Source organism: Pogoniulus pusillus, chromosome Z, assembly GCF_015220805.1.
Source record: "Pogoniulus pusillus isolate bPogPus1 chromosome Z, bPogPus1.pri, whole genome shotgun sequence".
Lineage (NCBI taxonomy): Eukaryota > Metazoa > Chordata > Aves > Piciformes > Lybiidae > Pogoniulus > Pogoniulus pusillus.
Window position 1 is genome coordinate 97,381,639 of NC_087309.1, and position 16,250 is coordinate 97,397,888.

General features: G+C 51.1%; 1 protein-coding gene across 1 annotated transcript; it reads right to left on the reverse strand.

Annotated features, from left to right (window-relative positions):
* Positions 1-790: 790 nt before the first annotated feature.
* Positions 791-5,694, reverse strand: LOC135192975 (serine/threonine-protein kinase PAK 3-like). The gene is made up of 11 exons (XM_064176363.1): positions 5,506-5,694; positions 5,033-5,254; positions 4,441-4,507; positions 4,061-4,124; positions 3,862-3,910; positions 3,354-3,463; positions 3,117-3,234; positions 2,618-2,717; positions 1,989-2,185; positions 1,541-1,678; positions 791-910 (listed from the first exon to the last, which is right to left on the reverse strand). Exons 1-11 carry the CDS (start codon positions 5,692-5,694, stop codon positions 824-826), a joined length of 1,341 nt encoding a protein of 446 aa, XP_064032433.1. The 3' UTR covers positions 791-823.
* Positions 5,695-16,250: the final 10,556 nt, after the last annotated feature.

Sequence of the window (16,250 nt, forward strand, 5' to 3'; positions counted from 1 at the left end):
AGAAATGTGCTGGTGGGCAGTATCACAGCCATGCAAAGACAGAGTGCATGCTGTAGCAACTGTTGAGGAATGGCTAAGAGAGAATGGGCATGGAGAATATATGAAGTTGGTGGGTCAGCAGAATGAAGAGATTGCAACATGCTGATGTGACAAAGTGACCAAGGACATTGTCCTTGGGCAAAGTGGTAAACAAGGGGAAAAAGGATATGTTTCCTGTTGTGAAGAAGGAACATATACTTGTTTTGAAGGAAGAACCACACAAGTGCATCCCATAGAGCTACAGATAGGAATTGCTGACAGTGGAATACATTAGCTGCTTGCTATAAAAGAACGCTACTGCTCCAATAAAGTTGTCACCTGTTTATAATCCATATTGGATTGGCTGCGGTGTCCATTTCTTTCCTTCTCCCAACAAGCAACAACTTATCTTATTTATTCCAACAACTTATCCTATCTATTCCTACAGAACACAACTTCTCCTATTTATTCCTACAGAACACAACTTGTCCTATTTATTCCTACAGAACACAACTTATCCTATCTATTCCTACAGAACACAACTTATCCTATTTATTCCTAAAGAACACAACTTACCCTATCTATTCCTACAAAACACAACCTATCCTATTTACTCCTACAGAACACTAATGATCCTATCTATTCCTAGGGAACACTAACAATCCTATTTATGTTGGAGAGGCCAAGACTGTGAGGACAGGTCTGTGAGCTGTCCCTCCGTGCTGCAGCACCAGAGCCAAGGCTGTGCCGAGTTGTTCTCCTGAGTCCTGCTCCCAGATGTCACAGCAGGACCCGGCCTCAGGCACTAATGGCCGCTGTTCCTGGCTTCCTTGGCTGCAGTGATCAGCGGGATCAGGCTGGAGACTGGCCCCGCTGATGTCACAAATGGGTGCTGTGCAGAAGAAGAAACACAAATGAACCATTTCTGTCCAAACTCAGGGGCCCACAGGCTCAGGCAGTGCTCCCCTGCTTCCCAGCCATAGGCACAAAGAGAACTGAGGGCACCACCTGCCCCTGTGTCTCCCTGCCCAGTCCCTTGCTACCACAGCTGGGCATGGCCCATGGTGCTGCCGATCCATTTCTCAAGGTGTTCTCAGCTGGCTGGGACTTTGGCCCTGCCAAACCTCTGGGAATGCTGCTGCTGTGCCAGGACCTTGTAGCTTCCAGGAAGCTCAAAAGCTCAAAACCCTGCCTTGGTTCCTGCTCCCTAAAGCCATGGGCTACTTTAGCTGTCACAAAGGTTGAGGAGCATCAGCCATTGCTCAGGGAACCTCAACAGCTCTAGGACATGTTTATCCCAGGAGGGCCCAGGCCCAGGACTGCTCTGAAGGCTGCTGAGGTGCAGAGTTTCAGCAGCAAGACAAGAGCAGGCAGATACATGATGAAGTGCTGAGGTGCTCAGCTCTGGCTTGCATGGGAGCAGGGCCTGCCTGGCATCATTGCACCTGAGGGTCCATAGATGCCTTCAAGTGTTGCTGCTGAGGAAACCCTTCCCTGCACTTGCAGCTGCTTTGCAGTTTACCTGCAGCAGGTCCCTGGCAGACCAGCGCCTGTCCACATCCACCTCCAGGCAGCACTGTAGGAAGCTGAGAAGGGCAGCAGAGAGCTCCTCAGGGTTCTGCAGCTTTGGTGTCTCACCAGCAGCTAGCAGATCACACACCTAGATGAAAAGGAAGCACAAGACTTCATCTGCTTCTTTCAGATCCACAAATGTTCCTCCAGACTCCTGTCCGTTCTTTCAGGCCCAGTCTCAAGGGCAGCTTCTTCCCTGGCAGAGGCATAGAGATGACGTTTTTGGACCAACAAATACTCCACCCTGCTGCAGCCACAGCTATTCCAGTGTCAAAAGCATCTTGCCTTGTTACTGACTGCATTGGCTGACTCAAGGAGTCACCAGCACCAGCATCTTTGACTTCCCTACAGCAAAGCTGCTCCAGTTGTACAACAGTATCTACTGCTGTGCCCCTTACCCTGTTGTCACTTTCGCTGGCAAAGGGAGGCTCTCCTTCGGCCATCTCCACTGCCGTGATGCCAAGGGACCAGATGTCCACCTTGGCACCATAGGGCTCTTCCTTCAGGATCTCTGGAGCCATCCAGTGTGGAGTTCCAGCGTAGCTGGTCCTCTTGCTCTGCTCAGGGGTGAGCAGAGCGCAGACGCCAAAATCAGCTGAGAAGAAGACCAAGCCTTGTTAAAGCCAGGAGGAATGGGGACAGCAAGCCAAAGAGACACCCTCTGCACCCAGGCTTGCTAGGACCATCCGCTTGGGTCTGCCTGCAGAAGCGGCCATGCAGTGGTTATCAGCACAGCAGCCAAAGCCCTGCTGAACCCATCTCTTTACAAAGGCCTCCAGCTCCATGCAGTGGCCTTGCTACACCTGAACTCTTGTCACTCCCTCGCTGTGGCAGGAGCTGCCCAAGCCACAGCCACTCTCCACACTTGTTTCCTTTCCTGTCCTCCTCTGCATGCTGGAATTGCACTCTCAGCTGGCAGCAGTGCTCCAGGCACTGCCACAGCCATCACTTCTGGCTACCTGGCAGTCAGTCAGAAGCAGTCCCACACCACATGCTGGGAAGGTAGCCCCTGACCAAGGTTTCTTACCCAGTTTCACAGACCCGTCCATCCCAAGCAGGATGTTACAGCCTTTGATATCCCTGTGGATGATGTTGTTGGAATGAAGGCAATCCAGACCTTGCAGACACTGAGGGATAAGACAGAAACAGGAGGGTAAAAAATCCATGGCCTGAGTTCATCCCAGGAGCTAGCAAAGGGCGCTAGGAGATTTCACTTCTAGAGGGATTGTGAGCAATGTCAGAGTCTTGTGCTCTCCAGAGGCATAGCTTGCTGCTGTAGTGCTAGCAGAGGAATGACCTTCCACAGGAAGGCCCACTCTGTCCTTTGGTGCAGAGTATCCCCCGAAAGCACAGGCAGAGTGGCTGCTGCTGCACTGGCTGTGCTGCCTCCTTCCCTATGGCAAACTCTGGCTGGCCAAAACAGAACAGCCCTATTGCCTCTGAAGATGCCATCTCTCCTCTTCTACCCACCTGTGCAGAAGGACCACCCTATCCCAATGTCTGGAAGCACAGGTGGCATCCCTTACCTCCCTGCAAACCACTGCTGTTTGTTCTTCATTCATCTGGGCTGCCTTAACCACATCCCCCAGGGAGCCTCCAGCCAGATATTCCAGGACCAGCCATAGCTCAGCACCCACCAGATAGCTGAAAGGAAAACAGTGGCAGAGTAGAGCAGTGTTCGAGAGGTCACTTCTCTGCCAGGGAGTACCTCTGGCTGGCACTCTGCAGAGGCTCCCTCAGCTGGTAAGAACAGAGGCATTCACCTGTCCAGGTAGCTGACAATGTTTGGGCTCTTATGGTCCCGCATCACGAGGATTTCGTTTACCACATACTCCTCGTCCTCTGGAGCCACACGGATGTGCTTGATGGCCACCTGCAGTGACAGTGAAACCCATGAGCTTCAGCAGGCTGCTGCACAAAACCAGCATGGACTCACTGTGAGTGTTTGCGTGGGGCCATAGGCAAGCTGTGCCCAACTCTCTCCTTCCGAGACTCAGGAGCTCAGTCTCATACATGACAATCTCCCCTTTCTCTGCTGCCTCGGGTGCTACTCACAGGACACAAGGCATGTGGAGTTACTGCAGCAAAGAAACCCCCTTGCTCTGACAGAGCTTTCACTGAGCAGCTGAAGAGAGCAGAGGATGGATTTTGCCTTCTGATGCTACTTTCAGAGGAAAGGGATGAGGGTGACCTGAAAGCCTCATCCCCAGTTTGCAGTCCTGGGGAAGGCAATGAAGAGCTGCAGAAGCTGCTGGCACTCCTGGTACTCACCTCTCGTTCTGTGGCCATCTCAACAGCACGATAAACAGCTCCATAGCTCCTGGGAGCACAAGAGCAGCAAAGAAAGGAGAAGGGGGTTAGTGCCTGTGAGCAAAAGGTAGCCCAGACACGAGAGCTCTGCTGCCTGCAGTGGCTCCAAGTGTCCTCTGGCATTTACAGGTGCCTCGAAGATGTCTGTGGTTGGACTTACCCTTGGCCAAGCTTTTCGGCTTCAGCATATTTACTCTCAGGCTCTCCCGTGCTCACAATGCTCCCTGGAAGACACAAAATTCGAGAGGCTTCCTTGAAGATGCAGCAGAGCAGCTCACAGCCTTGTACTCAAGCAGAAACTATCTCTGCTTTTACCTTGGCTGCAGAAGGAAGCTCAGGCACACCCAGCCCAGGCACAGCTGCCCTCAGAGGCAGCAGCAAGCCCCAGAATGCTCTGGCTGCCTCCAAGGACGCTCTCAGCTTGTGTAGGAAGCTGTGAGTGACTGCTGGCACTCAGCTGAGGATGAACATTGGGCGGGGGTCGTCCTGAGGCATGCACAAAGTGCAGTGCTGTCTCAGACAGGAGTACAGGACACATACCAAGCTTGTCCAGGGAGGCTTCATCTGGCTGCTGCTGCCTGCACCTCTCGCTGTAGGATGCCCACACCTGTGACGAGAAATGGTTTAGAGTCAGAAAGGAGGCTTGCAGTCTTGCACCAGAATGGCACTTGGAGGGCAGACCCTCAGCAAGATCCAGTCTGCCACATGCAGGGCTCTAGAGCTGTGTGGGTTTGCTGTCCCTGTCCCAGACTGCAGAGGCACAGTGGCAGGCTGCACAATGGCAGGGGCACAATGGCCACCTGTGTGGGACTGCAACTCTCTGCACTGATGACAGAGAGACTGCAGAGGTGCTTTGGGCAAAGCTGTTCCCTTTCTCACCAGCAACACTCAAAGACACACAGCCACCTTTTTCCTGGGACTGTGAAGAATTCACACTCCCTGTCCCAGGATTCCGAGGGGACTCATGGCTACGGGACATAGCCAACAGATTGTGCTGCTGTCAGTGGCTTTGGTGAAGCACTAGGTCATGGCAGGACTTTAGCCCTGAGAGACTTCATCCAGGAGCTGCCTGATCAGAAACCTCTCACTGCGCATGACACCAAACACGGTGCTGACCAGAGCTGGGACTTACTGATTTTCTCTCTTCAGATGGCGGGACCACAACAGGCAGGGGCTCATAGTCATCATCCCAGTTTTCGCCATCCTCAGCCTCGACATCCTTGACTCTTTCGGGTGTATCATTGGCAGGCTCCTCTCTGCCATAGTCCTCATAGTCATAGCCACCTGCTCCATTGTCATCCTCATCAGCAGAGGCCAATCCGTCTAGCAGGCATCCTGATCCTGGTGGTGTCTCCTGTGGACAGACAGGAGCACAGGTGACAGTCACCACTTGGGAGCTGCAATCACTACACACCACTTCAGTCTGCTTAGCCATCAGAAACCAGTCTAGGCATGGCTAAAGTCCTGCAAGCCTCAGCTCTAAGGTGCAGTTGGCTCAGGTCATGGCAGGACTGTAGCCTTGGGAGTCTTCAGCCAAGGGCTGTCTGATCAGAAGCATGCCCCTGAAAGACACCAAATCCAGTGCTGACCAAGGCTGGCACTTACTGATTTTACACTTTCGGGTTGGTGCAGCCTGAGAGATTGATGTTGGTGATAGCTGTATGGCCTCTCTCCAAAGCCCTTCTCCTCTTCGTCGGAGCCAGCAGCAACTCCAGCATTCTCTGCTCCTGGCCCCGAGTCCTGTGGACAGAGAGGAGCATGAGTGGCTGTCACCTCCCTGTCGTGTGAATCCATTTGGTGTTTTTCAGTGTGGCTAAAGACAACTAAATCACCCCAGCCTTCAGTCGGTCTCACTTTGCAGCACATCACAGACAGCCACACCTGGCAGCTGGTTACCAGCTCTGCCCTTGCCCACCTGGACTGGAGCACACTGTCAGAGAGCTGCCTACACACAGAGGCTTGTAGCTGGGCTGAGAGTCAGGTGCAGCACCCAGCTGTGAGAGGCAAGTGCAGAAAGGGGCTGCTGCTCTGGCCAGAGCAGGGAATGGCAGGACAGACATTCCAAGCACACCTCACGGCACGCTCCACGCTCCTCCACCCCTCTAGAAGCAGCAAAGGAGACTTCCTCACTCACCGAGGGATGGGCTGCCCTGAATCCACGGCTGATCTGATCTGCAGGGAGCAAGGGAACAGGCATCAGAGGCGTCGGCAGCCTCTGCTGTGGGCAGCCCCACAGAGCAAGCACACCCAAAGGGCTGGCGTCTTTCTTTCGCAGCAGCCCTCCAGCAGCACTGGCACTCATGGCAACAGGACAATGCTCTACCAGGTTGTTCTTTTGGCACAGTTCTGCTGTTTAGTTTCTGCCCTGCTGTGCCAGCAAGTCAAAGAAGTAGAAACTTGCTCAAGAAAATGCTTCCCGCTCTGCACAGGAGCTCCTAAAGCAGCTTTGTCACTCTCCTGTCTCTCGAGCTGCTGGCAGTGTTTCCCCGTGAAAGCTTCCCCACAGTGCCCCTTAGCCCTGGCACTGCTGTAGCCAGGAGCTCCAGCAAACCAGAGGTGTCTCGGCGGTGATCTTGTTTAAGAGCCGGCTGGGCCACTGAGGAAGGCTGCGAGAGCACAGACACACAGCAGGCACATTCGCTGCTCTCTCTACTAACAGCCTCTACTCACTTGCCAACAGCCCTGCCATCAGCCAGGGCTTGTCCAGGAAAGAACCGGCGGCAGTGGCCCACTCCAAGAGGAAGGCAATGCCAGCAAGGAACCGCACTGCCATCTCTGCAGCACCACGCAGCGACTGCCTGGGCAGCTACCCGAGAGGATCTTCTGGCAAGAGCAGGCGCGGGAGAGTGCTCTGCGCACCGGGAGAGCGCTGCGATCGCCGAGGCGTCAGGTCCTGCTCCTGAGGCGGCAGGGCTGTGGCATCACCGCAGAGCGCTGCGAGGTGTGCTTGTGACATCAGCGCAGCTGCCCGGGCCCCTGCGCGCCTAAGCACGGAGGGCCTGGGCAGCTCTCCTCTGTCCCAGACACTCACCACAAGTGCTCATGCTCCATAACCTCTTGCTGAACGGATTCGTGGAGCCGTGGGTTCGGTTGGGTTGGGAAGGGACCTTGAAAGTTCCAACCCCCATGTGCAGAGACACATCCACTAGACCAGAGCGCTCAAGGTCTCATCCAAGCTGGCCACAGGCACCTCCAACGATGGGCAATCCACAGCCTGCTTGGGCAACCTGTTCCAGTTTCTGACCACCCACACTGTAAAGCATTTCTCCCTGATCTCCAGTCTAAATCTCCACTATCTAAATTCAGTCTCTCCGCCCTCGCCAGGCCACAAGCCCCTGTCAAAAGTCCTTCCCCAGCTTTCTTGTAGCCCCCTTCAGGTATACAAAAGCTGCTCTAAAGTCTGCCTGGAGCCTTCTTGGCCCTGCTCTGAACCTGCTCCAGCACCTCTGTGTTCCTGTTATGCTGTGGTCACCAGAACTGGGCACAGTGCTTCAGATGAGGTCTCAGCAGAGTAGAGTAGAGCAGAATCCTCTCCCTGTCCTGCTGCTCTCACTGCTTTGGGTGCAGCCCAGCACACAGCTCCCTTCTGGGCTGCCAACAACCGTTGCTGGCTGCTGTTGAGCTGTCCTCAGTCCTGAGCCCTTCTCCTCAAGTCTGCTCTATGTACCTCCTCACCCAGCCTTCTTTTGTGCTTGGGATTGCCCTGACCCAGGTGCAGGATGCTGCGTTTGGTCTTGTTGGACTTCCAGGAGTAGCTCAGACAATGCAGAAGCAGCTGAACCTGTGTCCCTGTCAGACCACTGTGCGGGAACAAGGATGCACACAAGCAGCAGCCAACAGGACCTTTGGGTTAGGGTGCAGGGACCTTAGAGACCATCTACTGCAACCTCCCTGCCATGGGCGGGGACACCTCTAAGTAGACCTGGCTGCCCAGGGCCTCATCCTGCATGGCCTTGAACATCTCCAGGGAGGAATCATGCACAACATCCCTTGGCAACCCTGTCCCTTGTGCTGAAGAACATCTTTGTAAGATCCAGTCCAAACCCACTCTTCCTCACCCCAAAACCATTGTCCCCTGCCCTGTCTCTAGACACCCTTATGAAACGTCCTCTGCCCTTCACAAAGGTTTCTTTCAGATACTGGAAGGCAGCGCTAAGGTCCCTGGGGGTCCTGTTCCAGCTTCTGACCACCCACGCTGTAAAGAATTTCTTCCTGATCTCCAGTCTAAATCTTCACTCTTCAAGTTCAGTCCATCCACTCTTGTCCTGTCACAACAAGCCCCCCTCAAAAGTCCTTCTCCAGCTTTCTTATAGCTGAATTCAGGTACTGGAAGGCAGCTCTAAGCTCTCCCTGGAGCCTTCTCTTCTCCACACTCAAGAGCCTCAGCTCTTTCAGCCTGTCCACAAAGGCAAAGTACTGCAGCCCTCTGATCATCTTCTGGGCCCTCCCCTGGACCTGATCCAGTACATTTATGTCGCTCTTATGGTGTGGGCACCAGATGGGGTCTCAGCAGAGCAGAGCAGAGCAGAGCAGAGCAGAGCAGAGCAGAGCAGAGTCAGAATCCCTTCCCTGCTCTCACTGCTCTGGATGCAGCTCAGCACACAGCTGCCTTCTGACCTGCATGAGGGCACTGCTAGCTGCTGTTGAGTTGCCATCAGCTGATACCCCCAAGTCCTTTTTGCCAAGGCTGCTCTATGTAACTCCTTGCCCAGCCTATGTTTGTGCCTGGGGTTGGCCTAACCGACATGCAAGACCTCTCACTTTCACCTGTTGAACATCGTGCAGCTGTCACTGGCCCATTTCCCCAGCCTGTCACAAGCCTTCTGGAGGGACCTCTGTCCTCAAGTGAGTCTAGTGCACCACACAGCTTGTCGTCATCAGCAGGCTTGCCGAGGGTGCCCTCAATGTCAGTGTCCATGGGACTGACAAAGTTCTGGAGGAGAGGGATGTGAGAGGAACAGCTCCGAAGACACCAAGCTCCATGGCTAGCCAGCAGTCTGACCACCTGCAGCCCACAGAGATTAACAGGGGAGCAGAATCTCACCCACAGCCTGTGCTGAAGACCATGGTGTGTCGTGGAAGGCCAGGACTCCAAGGGATGCCCACACTGCAGCAGTCTGTAGCTGCCAGGACTACATCTCACCAAAGGGACCCAAGGCTATTTCTGAGCATGTGCACCCTGTGGAAGGACTCATGCTGGAGCATCTGTAAAGAGCTGCAGCTCCTCATGGAAGACTGTGCCTTGTGGGATGGAGGCCAGGCTGGACCTGGGGAAGAATGTAAGAAGTTCTTGTGCTGAGGAGGAAGGGGCAGCAGAGGCAACGTGTGAACTGAGCACGAGCCCATTTCCCATCTTCCTGCATGGCTCAGTGTGAGAAGGTGTAGCAAAGAAGTAGCGGAGCTGAGCCTGGGGAGAAGGGAGGGCTAGGGAAAGGTGTTTGTGAGCAGTGGAGGCATCTCTCACTGTCCTGCTCCTGTTGCCGTGGAAATGGGTGGTGGCTTTGTTGCAGAAGTTAAATGGGTGGGTCCTTTTCTGGGCCTCTTTTAGCACTGCAAGGCCATGGGAAGGTCTTTCTGGAGACTTCTGTTCTCCACGCTGAACACCACCAGCTCTCACAGCAGAGAAGTCCCAGCTCTGCCATCACTTTTGGGTCCCTAAACAGAAAGGCTTCTATTGAATTGCCAAAAGACTGGTGCCTGAGGTCAGCTGAGACACACAAAGACATCTGCATGGGCACCAGGCCAAAAGGGAAGTCTGGGGACATCATCAATTGAGAGTCAGGGCACCTACACCAGGTTAGGGACAATGCCCAAGCACTAACACCAGCCAAGTGAGGAGTGGCTTGAGAGCAGTCTTGAGGAGAAGGACTTGTGGGGGTATCTGTTGATGACAAACTCCCCATGAGCTAGCGGTGGTTGCTGGCAGCCCAGCTGTGTGCTGGGCTACACCCAAAGCAGAGAGAGCAGCAGGAGAGGAAGGGAATTCTGCTCTTCTGCTCTGCTCTGCTAAGACCTCACTTGCAGCACTGCCTCCAGTTCTGTAGTCCCACATAAGAAGGACATCAGAGTGTTGGAGTGGGTCCTGAGGAGAGCCATGAAGGTGATGGACACCGCCTCTATGGGAGAGGCTGAGAGAGCTGGAGCTGTTTAGCCTGGAGAAGAAAAGGTTCTGGAAAGGCCTTATAGAGGTCTTCCAGTACCTGAAGGGAGCCAAGAGGAGATCTGGGAAGGGATTTTTCACAAGGGCTTGTAGTGGCAGCACAAGGGACAATGGATTGAAGCTTGAGGAGGGCAGATTTAGACTGGAGATTAGGAAGAAATTTTTCACCGCAAGGGTGGTGAGACAGGGGTGGGATGTTGTGCATGCCCCCTCTGTGGAGGTGCTCAAGGCCAGGTTAGATGAGGCTTTTGGCAACCTGCTGTAGTTGAAGGTGTCCCTGCCCATGGCAGGGGGTCTGGAACTAGATGATCTTTATGATCCTTTCTGACCCAAAGCATTCTGTGATTCTATGAGCATTATTGGAGGGTCTCTGTGTAGATGCTCCACAGGACAGAGAATCCCAGGTTAGTAGAGACCCCAGGGATCACCTGGAACAACATTTCTTGGCAAAAGCATGGTCTAGGCAGGATGACCCAGTCTCCTGTCCAGCCAAATCTCCAAAGTATCTCACGTTGGAGACTCCACCACTTCCCCAGTGAAATTATTCCACTGCCTGATTATTTTCATTGGGAAAACTTGTCCCCCTGTGTCTAGTTGGAAGCCCCCCAGGAGTAACCTGTACCTGTTGCCCCTCATCTTTCCCATGGGACCGCTTGTGAAAACAGAGTTTCTATTCCCCATTTCCATGGGGAATGGAAGAAACCATGGGGTTTTCCCTAAGACAAGTCTGGGATTTGTTTTAAAAAGCAGCCAGCAAGCAAAATCAGCTCACAGTGGCATTTAGGGGAGAACAGGTGATACCTCTCTCGTTTAATGAATATTCCACAAGGTGGAACTTTGAGGAGATGCTTCTTGACACTTTGCATATTGAATGTTGCTGTGACTCCTGCTGGGGGTGGGCACTTCCCATTTAGCAGTGAAATGTGGGTCACCTCTCCACATGAAGCTCTTCTCTTTGGAGTCCATTTCTTTGGAGTCATGAGACTGGAGAACATCTCGAACAGCCTGTGGGCTCTGTTGCTTCTGTAGTCTGCTTCAGTTGGAGGTGTGTGGTAGCCTGGCCCACGGCTCTGAAATGCCCTGTACATGCCAGCTGGACACTTGACACAGGATGTTTAATGCTTGCTGGCCAGGTTGGGCCTGCAGCTTTGCTGCTCTCTCAGCATTACCCTGAGGGCATCTCAGTCCAGTGCTAGTGGCCATGGGAATCTCAGGGACACTTAGACCAAGCAGAATGTCTCCACCTTTGCACTGAGTAGTTTTGGGAAGCATTTAGAGCAGGCAGGAGCTTCCCATTTGCAGGAGCTGATCCAGCCTTGGGTCATTCTCATGTGGGCACTGTTGGAAGCACAGATATTGGAAATAGGAAAGCTCCTCACTGTTGACAAGCATCCAGATCTAGAACAGACACTGTGCCGTCAAGAAGGAAGTTTGATTTGATCCAGGGCTGGCCCTGGCCTTCCTCTTCTCCTGCTTAGTGCAGTGACCCAGACCTGCAGCCAGACTGGGCTGTCAGGGTGCCTGCTGTTGGACTTGTAACAACCTGTCTCAAGTGGTGACCCCATGAAGAGATAAGTGCAGCTGCACCAAGCCTCTCTGATCTCTGATGCCTTGGGTGGAAAGTGAGGGGATTCATGTCTTCCTGACTTGAGCACCCACCTTATGCAACAAGCATGCAGGGGGCCAGTGGAGAGGTGCAAGATCCTCCTTTGGCAGGTGCAAGCCTCTCTGTGCCCAGCCTCTTAGAGGCTGTGGTTTCCCTGCATGAAGATCCCTGACTCTGTCACCTCACCAAGCTGTAGGATTTGAGACACATCAGCTCAGATGAATCCTTCCACACTCCAGACACCTAAAGCCCACCAACTGTGTTCACAGCAAAGCTTGCACAGCCATTTCTAAAGGCTTCCCAGGCAGACCATGCTCAAGGCCAAAGTTTCTTGTATGCTGTGCCTGCAAGTGATGGGAGAGAAGGTCCCTGTGGCGGTGCTGCACAGGCATCTCCATCAGCTGCCACACCATGGTGGCCATGTGGCATCCTGACAGCTCTTCAGGCAGACTTGGCAGCAGGTGTCCAGCTCCATGGCCATGCCCTGCTTCTGCTGCAGTACGCTGGGAGGAGCTGGGGATGTCTACCTACTCCCTCTCCTGGGGCTGCAGCAGCAACTGGCACGCTAGAAAATAAAGAGAGGCCATGGGCAAGGGCTGGCCTGAGCACAGCTGGAAGACATGCCCAGAGCTCTTGAGAAAGGAAGCCCTCCCAGCTGCCCAGACTGAGATTTCCCTGCCCAGCTCACCGCTGGTGCTGTGAGCTTGCATCCTGACTGCCTTGGCTGTCTAAGCCAGACTTTCAAAAGTTGCCTAGACATGGTCCTGTGCAACCCAACCTTGGTGTACCTGCTTTAGCAGGGCACTTGGGGTCTCTTATCTTCATTCTGTGGCTGGTGGAGTGAAGGCACAAAACTGAACCCAGGAGTCAAAGAGCAGCCTCACCAGTGTCCAGCACATGGGAACAATCCCTGCTCTTGTCCTTCTGTCCACACTCTTGCTGATCCCAGCCAGGATGCTGATGGTCTTCTCAGTCACCTCAGCACCTCATGGGATCAGAATGAGGTCATTGCAATAAATGAGGCAGTGGTCAGTGATGTGCTAAGCCAGTTAGACCCACACAAGTCTACGGGGCTGGATGGGCTACACCCAAGAGTGCTGCAGGAGCTGGCAGATGTGCTCACCAAGCCACTCTCCACTATTTACCTGGAGTCCTGTCTAAGTGGGGAGGTGCCAATGGACTGGAAGGTAGTAAATGTGACACCTATCTACAAGAAAGGAAGGAAGGAGGATCTGGGAAGCTCCAGACCTGTCAGTCTGGCCTTGGTATCGGGAAAGTTCATGGAGTAGGTCATCTGAAGCACCATCACACATCATATAGAGAGCAAGTAGGAGATCAGACTCAGTCAGCATGGGTTTATGAAGGGCAGGTCCTGCATGACAAACCTGATCTCCTTCTATGACAAGGTGACCTGACTGTTGGATGAGGGAAAGGCTATGGCTATTGTCTACTTAGACTTCTGAAAAGCCTTTAGCACTGTTCCCCACAGAATTTTCGTGGACAAACTGGCTGTGCATGGCTGGGATGAGCACAGCTGTGATAGATAAAGAGTGGCTGGATGAAAGGACTCAAAGGGTGGTGGTCAATGGGGTTAAATGCAGCTGGCAGCTGGTCACAAGTAGTGTCCCTCGGGGCTCAGTTTTGGGACCACTTCTGTTTAACATCTTTACTGATGAGCTTGATGACGACATAAAGTGTGTCATCAATAAGTTCACAGATGACACCAAGTTATGTGGAGTGTTGATTACCACGAGGGTAGAGAGGGCATGAGCTTCAACAAGGTCAAATGCCACATCCTCCATTTGGGTCACCACAACCCCAAGCAATGCTCCAGGCTTGGGGCAGTGTGACTGGAAAGCTGCCTGTCTGAAAGGGACCTGGGGATTGTAATTGACAAGCAAGTGAACACGAGCAAGCAGTGTGCCCAGGTGGCAAAGAAAGCCAATGACATCCTGGCTTGTATCAGAAATGCTGTATCCAGCAGGAGTAGGGAAGTGATTGTCTCCCTGTACTCTGCTCTGATGAGACCACACCTCGTGTATTGTGTTTGGTTTTGGCCACCTCATTACAAGAGGGATATTGAGGTGCTGGAGTGAGTGCAGAGGAGGACAACAAAGCTGGTGAAGGGCCTGGAGAATAAATTTTATGAAAGGTGACTGAGGGAGATGGGCATGTTTAGTTTGAGAAGAGGAGACTGAGGGCAGACCTCATCACTGTCTACAGCTACCTGAAAGGACGTTGTGGAGAGACTGGTGCTGATCTCTTCTCACAGGTAAACAGTGATAGAACAAGAGAGAATGACCTCAAACTGAGACTGGGTAGCTTGAGACAGGACATTAGGAAAAAGTTTTTCACAGCAAAAGTGTTCAGATATTGGAATGGCCTGCCCAGGGAAGTGGTTGAGTCACCAGCCCTGGATGTGTTTAAAAGTTGTTTGGATGTGGTGCTTAGGGATATGGTTTTAGAGTGCACCTTGTAGAGTAGGGTTGTTGGTTGGACCTACACATTTCTGTGGTTCTGTGATTAACAGAACTGGTCTGAAGTGCCTCAGTATAAAGTGTGGCTTTAATTCACAATTTGTTCTTTTATGCTGAATATGTCGTTGCAGAGGGGGTTCTCTGTGCCTACGTCTATTTGGTGGAGGTGAGAAATTAATTTGAGGTGGTATAAATTTTATATAAAAATTAATTTATTAAAATTAATATTTATAAACTCTTGCCACCCCCAACTACTGTGTAATAATATTGAGTTCTTTTGTGTAAGGTTATGAAAACAATGAGGCTATAATATATACAGGGATTGGTCAATAACTTGTAAATATCAACTATGAACAGAGAGAGGTATTTCCCTTCTGACTTAGTGCTGCTTGAGAGCTATGCTACTTGCCCAGCAGAGGAGCTGAAACTCTGTCTGCTCTAAGGCAGAGGTTACTTATATTACAGAGGAATTTAAGCTTTACTTATAAGTGTTGTTATTAATTATTGATCACCCTCCGGGGTTGTGTCACAGCCTCTGCCCGGTGTCTGGACTTCCAGGAGTCTCTCTGTGAGGCTGGAATCTTCCCAGATTGAGGAAGAAATGATAAATCTTCCCAGTCTCTGGGGTATACAGGCTTTTATTATTTTTTTTTTTAAATATTGACTTAGTATTGCATTGCTAAATAACAGCCTGCACTGTCACCACTACCACAGCAACAATAAAAGTAGTAATAATAATGATGATGCAAGTGAAAGAACAAGCAAGCTATCTCTTTCACTCTCAATCCCTTGCAATCTGTCTTTGATTTTGTGGCACAAGAAGCAAAACGCATATTAATACTGATCGCTTAGGCAATTTTGAATTCATCTGTGTTGTGGATTGGTAGTGTAGATCTTTAGAACAGCAGTGTAGATCTTTAGAACAGCAGACACTATCTTCTTCTACATCACATTCACTATACTACCAAGAATCTAACTGTTTAGTGGTTAAAAGGAATTTTTCTCTAGGTCAGCAACAGGACCATCGATATATATTCTTTCAGTATATGAACCAGCAAACTGTAGTCATTAGTATTAGCCATTCCTCCTGGATTAAGAGTAGTTGCTGCCATAGCTAATATTCTTCTTTTCCTGTCTTTCCTCTGTTTGGAAAAGTCATAACACCATGAAGCATAGCTATATTTTATGGGTTTCACTACTCATAAAACATATCTTCAGTAATTAAGTGTATGAAATAAATTAAGTTCCTCTTAATTTGATGCTAAATGGAGGATACAGACTAGCCTCTGTCCATATATGCTGGTTTTCATTAGTGCTATGTGGACATTATGTGTCTCTCTATGTGTTCTCATTTCCTACATTTTTTTTGGACTTACATTTAAAGCAATTCTTCAAGGCTAACAGATTCTTGCCTACCTAACCATAAGTATTACAGTATCACAGATTCACAGAACTTACGTTCTCAATCATGCAATAAATCAATAAGGCTATGACTACCTCTTGACGGTCTTACTTTTACTGAGTGTAAATCATAGTTTCTTGCAAACATATCCTGAGTTCTTTTTGTTAAAGACAATATAAAATATGTCCCTGTGTGTTCTGGTAAATCTCAAAGTACGAAGTAGTCCTGTTTGGAAGAGAGGACTTGCATAAGAGAAGGGTGCTTTAAAGTGAAGTAAGACAAGTAAGCCATTGGATGGAATTTGAAGCATTAAAAATAATGCACGCTCCAATCACAAGGGGTTTTGTACTGGCTGTACCTCGGTATGCATGAACTGTACAAAGAGCCAGCAACACAGCAGCTCTCAGTGTAAAAGGAGATGAGGACTCTAAGACTTTTCCCAAACACCAGTGATGTCTGCCTGAAAAAAAAGAATCTCGTAATCCCTCAGGTTGTTGATAAATCTGCTATCTATGCAATATCCTGAATTTATCAGGATACTTATTGGTAGCTAAGATCACAGCAGAAAGGCTTTCTAAAGCATCTTTGCAATATGACTGTTGGACTTTAGCCAAACCTCATTTACATGTTGACTATACTCAAACTATATCACAGCCTCTGGGATCAGGGGATTCTACTAGAGAAGTATCTGAGTATGAGGGAGAA